This window comes from Sinocyclocheilus rhinocerous, unplaced genomic scaffold (assembly GCF_001515625.1).
Source record: "Sinocyclocheilus rhinocerous isolate Xijiao unplaced genomic scaffold, SAMN03320098_v1.1 scaffold568, whole genome shotgun sequence".
NCBI classification, from domain to species: domain Eukaryota; kingdom Metazoa; phylum Chordata; class Actinopteri; order Cypriniformes; family Cyprinidae; genus Sinocyclocheilus; species Sinocyclocheilus rhinocerous.
The window spans coordinates 1,144,133-1,150,692 of record NW_015652173.1 but is presented as its reverse complement, the minus strand read 5'-3'; the positions used below and the strand labels follow the sequence as shown (position 1 = coordinate 1,150,692).

At 36.8% G+C, this 6,560-nt stretch overlaps 1 protein-coding gene across 1 annotated transcript in view; it reads left to right on the top strand.

Annotated features, from left to right (window-relative positions):
- The window catches only part of LOC107714007 (NT-3 growth factor receptor-like), a 230,652-nt gene that overhangs the window by 201,294 nt on the left and 22,798 nt on the right, over nucleotides 1-6,560 (top strand). Inside the window, exon 13 of the mRNA XM_016519696.1 lies at nucleotides 5,146-5,276. Within this exon, the coding sequence (XP_016375182.1) occupies nucleotides 5,146-5,276 (131 nt within the window). The remainder of the gene's footprint in view (nucleotides 1-5,145; nucleotides 5,277-6,560) is intronic.

The window sequence follows — 6,560 nt, the reverse complement described above, 5'->3', positions numbered from 1 at the left end:
CCAAAAATGAAAAATTGCTGAAAATGTATACTTACCCTTGGACAATCCAAGATGTAAATGAGTTTGTTTCCTCATCAGATTTGTGGAAATTTAGCATTACATCACTTGCAGTGAATGGGTGCCATCAGAATGAGAGTCCAAACAGCTGATAAAAACATCACAATAATCCACACCAACTCCAGTCCATCATTTAACATCTTGTGAAGCAAAAAACTGCATGTTTGTAATAAACAAATCCAACATTAAGATGTCTTCTATCCATAATCCTGCTTTCTCCAGTGAAAAAGTCATCTCATCTGAATCAGGAGAGAAATGTGCACAGATCACGCATCGTTTACAAGCGAAATGGTCCAGATCAGTTCTAAACAAATATTTCGGTGGATTTTAATGAGAGAGCACAACAGAGGATGAACTTTTTCACTGAATGAAGCGCTATTATGGGTTATGGACTCATATATTGGCAAGAAGCAGTGGATTAAAGTTGAAATGCCTTGATGGATTTGTTTCTTGATTTGTATCGATTACTGTGATGTTTTTATCAGCTGTTTGGACTCTCATTCACTACAGGGGAAAATCTATTCTGATGAAGAAACAAACTCATCTACGTCTTGGATTTTTCGATGAACTATTCCTCTAAAGTTGAAAGTTTTCAGCATCACTGCTCCAGTTAGATATTCCATTTCCGGCTTTTGTTTACTCCGTTGTTTCTCAGCCTTCAGAGACTGTAGCATTTTAAAAGGAGTCATTTACAAAACAGTCGTAAGTGCATTAAGTCATCACGCAGGAGGAAATGACTTTGTGGCTGACTGGAAACAGGTGCTATTTCAGATTCATTTAGCGTCGCTTTCAAGCGAGGAAGTAAATTGCTGCGGGGAAAGTCCGGCCTAATCCTGTTTTTTCTTTCTTTTTTTCTTTTTTTTTCTTGCAGCGATTTACATGCATTTGAACCCGAATCAGCTTCGGTCTGGTCCGTTGTGTCATTTTCAGCGAGACCGAGTAAACATCTGCGGTAGAGCGGTGGGGGTAAAAACGGCCTAATTAGGATGAAGTCCATGTCCTGTATTCCCAGCTGTTCGCTATGTTTAGACAGACGATGTCTAGCGCGGGTAACCTCTTCTCCTGAGTGCTCTCTCACAACGCAACCTGTGAGGTGAACGCAACACAACAGTTGGCGTAATAAGACAATTAGCCCGCGCAATTTGTAACTTTCCTAATTGCACCGCAAGCTGAAAGCGCTTCCAACGCACCCGTCACCTGCTAATTGTGAACCTATCACTCACTAGAAAATGGAGAATAGGAAATGGAGAAAACAAAAGGTCTTTCTCTCTCTCCATCTTTGTCTCAAGCTCTCTCTTTCGTCGTCTTTTTCTGTCCTGATTAAATAAATGCTTTTTAATTAGTTTGGAAGTAATGCATGTGTTCGCCATCCTTTGTCTTAATCTCCACCGGTGCCTTTGTGAAAAAACCTTCTGCGACGGAGACTCGTACAATCGAGTGTGCTGAAATATTTACCATCGTCATTGGATGCCTGCCACAACGTGCAATTGCCTCGGCAGCCCTAAATGAAATTGTCCCTAATATGTTTCTGCTGATTAGAGCCTCTGTTTAGACGAAGAACGGGGTGATTGCCAGCTAATACAAAAAGCTATCCTTGAGTGCTGTCCATTCATCAATATTTGTTTTGTTTTTTTTCCTTGGAGAATTGGCCTTTCTGCTGGGGAAAAATCATATGACTCGTAACTTCAGGCAGTAAGTGTTGATGTTGGACGGTGACTTATCCAAAACTCCTGTTTGGAGTAAATAACAGATGCTGTCGTGGTCGGCCATATGGAGCTCGCTGCCTCGCAGCAGACTGAGAGCTGGGAATGGAAGCAGGTGGAAGGTACAGAGATTAAAGACCTGCTCAGGCTGCCTTACATCACTATGAGTTGCACTTCGCTAGCCGTGGTTAAATCTGCTCAGTTTGACGTTTCTATTCGTATTGAAGATGGGTCATCGACTTGTGTGCAACATAGGAAGGTTACTTGCAAATGAATGCGCAATGTGTTCCTCCTTAAAAAGTAGGAAATTGCATTGCATTGGCCCTTATTCAAAAACTACCAAAAATAATTTATTTGTACATTGTTTGTAAAAAAACAAACAAACAAAAAAAAACGTACAAAATTACAGTTTTTATGGCTTAAAAATATTATTCCATTTTAATATTTATTATAGTAATATTAATACATTTTAATAAATAAATGATAAATAATGATTAATTACAAACATTTTATTTATTAAGAATAACGTAAACACAGAGAAATAGCTTTTAAATTACATTTACCTTAATGTGAACACTTTTTTTTTTACTTGATTGAAATATACAATAAAAACCATTATAGAAGCAGTTAAGATTGCTTTTGTAATTTCCATATATAATAAACTCAATTAATAATAATAATAAAAAGAAGAATATAAAATTAATAAGTAATAATAAATACATTGAAAGGTGTAATTAAATGATTGTATCTGTTATGTGCAATAGCTATACAGGACAGTAATGGTAATGTATATGGCGGATAGTTGACGTAATGAATTTGCTAAGTAAAATAATATTTTAATCAAGCAATCAGGTATAAAATGTATTAAACTGAAGTTTTAATGAACTGCACCACTAATTATACCACATGAAATTGCATAGTTTGTTATTGTCATCCAACAAGTTTCCCAAGCACCTCCTATAAATATGAAAATATAATAATAATAATAATAATAATAATAATAATGGAAACACAAAATGAATTTACAATACTTTGACCTTCCTAAATGTGAGCATTTTTACTTGAAAATATGGTATTACATACAAATAAACTAAATAATAAACTTAATTATTTTAAACTGTACTATTTATGTATGTATTTGGAATTATTTGGCAAAGCATTTATGCAAATTTATTATTCTAACAAATTTCTGTATGAATTGATATTCTTACATTTTGTTGACATTCAATTCTGTACGGCCATTTACATAAGAATGTGTTATTTTAACGTTTTGTTCTGCTTGTGTTTCATGAATGAGGCCTATTGTTGGTAAAGGTAATAGTTACTTTTGTGTTATTGTCAGGCTCTAATTCTTGCTGAATGAAGCGACTGTCTTAATTTATATATTTATGTATTTAACATGTTTAAAGTGGTTATTGTTACTGTTGAAAAGTTTGTCTTCCTGATATTGTTTGCATGCAACAGCTAATACCCTGTATGAGTTCAAAATATACCGTATAAACGTAACGTACCATTAACAGTACACTAAAAAACAAAACAAGTTCATTCACAAGTTCACAAGTTAATTTTGCATGGTGACGCGCTGTATGTTGTTCTATTGATCAAATTTCTTCATAACATCCAGAAATTATCTGGACATCAAAGTCAGACAGAAGATGATGATCTCCAGATTATCACCTGTCGTGGCAGTATTTATTAGGGTGTTTGAGGTTACATTCTTCTCTCAAGGGCAGAGAAGGCAGTAAAGCTCAACGGGGACTTGAACCGGCAGCAGACTGGTTGCTGCTCCATTAGTCTGTCCAGTGGACCAAGTGTGATTTCATTCATCTCTGTATCAGAGGCAAATCCACCTGATCTCCTGTGTTTAGATCGTTTCATACTGCAGCTCCCGATGGGCGCTCACACACAGATTCTGATGTAAAATGATGCAGATGTGTGTGTGTTGTGTAAATGTACACTACAGGCGTACATTTGAGCAGCCGGGTTAAATGAACTGCATTCAGAGATCACAGCAGCTATCTAGGATAAAAGTGATGAAAGTACATGAATGATGGAAAACAAATTACATCAAAGGGTTGCCTCAGTGTGTATTGTTTTTAAGGTTACGTTACCTTGAATTACCTTTTATAATGTAAACACAAAATGAAATGTTTGCATGATACATTTACCTTAAATGTGATACATTAAGGACTTTTTTTTTAACTTGATTGGAATATTAATAAATTAGCTGTTATTTGTAAATGCTACTGCTTATGTTAGCTTTTAATATACATTTTTATCCTGATTAAAGCTTTAATACAGTACGGCAACTGCACGCGCGTCCATGTATAACGCTTCTCATAGCTATAGTATGTGAAAATAAGTGTATTCACTGAGCTGATGATCTGAATGAGAGAGAGAGAGAGAGAGAGATGCAGAGCAGGGGGACGCAAGGAACAGTATTAAGAACCGCTGCTTTAGAACATTGATTTTGAAACTTGTGAATCCATTAGAATCGTTAGAAGTCAGAATCACGATTCATATATGAATAGATTTTTACGTGCACCTCTAGTTTTCGCTTCCTCTTCTCTAAAGCAGCGCAGGCCGCGCCCCCTTTGCTGCCTTTTCCCGAGGGTGGGGGTTATCTGGGTTTGTTAGGTCATGAACCCAGGAAGTAACTTGTTGTAGTCCCTACCAGCCGTTTTTGTAGGCATTAAACTGCCAGAATTTTAAAAGACGATATCTCCGTTTGCATTGAACTTTCAGCTTCGTAACTTTGCAGACATTGTTTATGCTCAAACAGCAACATTACACATTAACTAACGTTAAAAAAGTGAAATTTCAATGAACCACCCCTTTAATATTAAAATGTATTATTATTGGTATTGCTGTTGTTATTAATAATAATAATAATAATAATTTATTGTTGTTATAATTTGGTTTAATATTGTTATTAAAATATTCTTACAAATGTATCACTCTGGCAAATTTCTGTGTGAAAAGATTATTATTATTATTATTAATAATAATAATAACAATAATAATAATAATACAGTTATTAATATTATTATTATTATTAGCAGTAGTAGTATTATTATTATTATTATTATTATATGAATCATGGACAATGATACCTGTAAATAGGTTCAATTTTGATTTCATATTGTTTTGAAGTTTCTTTTGGTTTATTTTCATTCATTTTTCTTTCACTCTATATCTCATACGAGTCAGTTTTTGGTGCCATGTTACTTCAACTTACCTGATCAGCCTGAGTGACAGCAATCCGACTCATGAAATTCACACGTTCCTCAATCTCTGTTTTGCTGCACCGCCTGCAGAAAGACTGTCACACAATCCGCTCAATCAATCTCTCTCTCTCTCTCTCTCTCTCTCTCTCCCCCTCCAGATGTACAGCACATTAAGCGCAGAGACATCGTGCTCAAGAGGGAACTGGGCGAAGGGGCTTTTGGGAAGGTGTTCCTGGCAGAGTGCTACAACCTAAGCCCCACTAAGGACAAGATGCTGGTGGCTGTCAAGGTAAGAGATGATCCCTCCATTCCAGCAGGGCCGTGGCGCTCTCCAGTTACACAGGATTCATTCCAAAGGTCAAGCCCCTTTTTCCAGCCCCCCTCAAATGACATATAAAGTTGATCCCCCTGTGCCCGCCGGAGAGGGCTTTCTTTCGGGGAATGATCGCTAGACGTCGTGTTGGTGGAGGATTTGTTGACTAAGATCAATGATGGAAAGAGCTCTGCTGTGCTCCGAGGAGAGATCAGCTACAGTAGCGTTTAATATTTGGCATTGATATAAGGTTTGGGAGGGTATTAAGATATTGCAGTGCTGTGGTTTAGTCTTCATGACATAGACAGAGAGGAATGAGTTACCGCTGTGGGCAGACGGTTCCTGGATAATGCTTTAACATGGTTTACCACATGGGATTGTTCACCAAGGTCAAGGAACTCAGCGTCCAGTGAGCGTGAGGTGCTCTATTGAAGACAGTCTCTAGATCAGTGGTTCTCAAACCTGTCCTGGAGTACCCCCAGCCCTGCACATTTTGTATGTCCCCCTCATCTATCACACCTGATTCAACTCATCAGCTCGTTAGTGGAGACTGCAAGACCTGAAGTGGGTGTGTCGGATATAGGGAGACATACAAAACGTGCAGTGCTGGGGGTACTTCATGGAGAGGTTTGAGAACCCGTGCTCTAGATCAATGCTGATGATCTATGAGTGTGTCAGTTTGTCTGTCAGTTTAGAAATGTCAAGGTTTCAAGGTTTGACAGATGCTGACATGTTGAAGTATGAAGTCAAACATATACTATTTTGTTGTGAATATAAAAAAGGAAAAAATTAACAGAATTTTGTATTATATTATTTGTTATAAATTATATGATTAATAAATATTAACTAAGAAATTACATTATAAAACTTAAATACTAATATAATTAAATATTAGTAAATCCTGTTAAAACTGTTTAATGTGAATCTGTTTTTAATGGAAGTCCGTTTCGGTCACAGGATAAGGGATAAGGTCGCAATTTATCTTCTTCCCTTTTTTTCTATTCCGTAGTGGGAAAAAAAGTTAGAATTGCAAGGTGTAAACTCAGAATTCAGGGAAAAAGAGTCTGAATTGCGATACGTAAACTTAGAATTCAGGGAAAAAAGTCAGAATTGCGAGGTGTGAACTCAGAATTCAGGTAAAATGGTCCGAATTGTGAGGTGTGAACTCAGAATTCAGGTAAAATGGTCCGAATTGTGAGGTGTGAACTCAAACTGCAGGGAAAATGGTCAGAATTGTGAGGTGTGAACTCAGAATTCAGG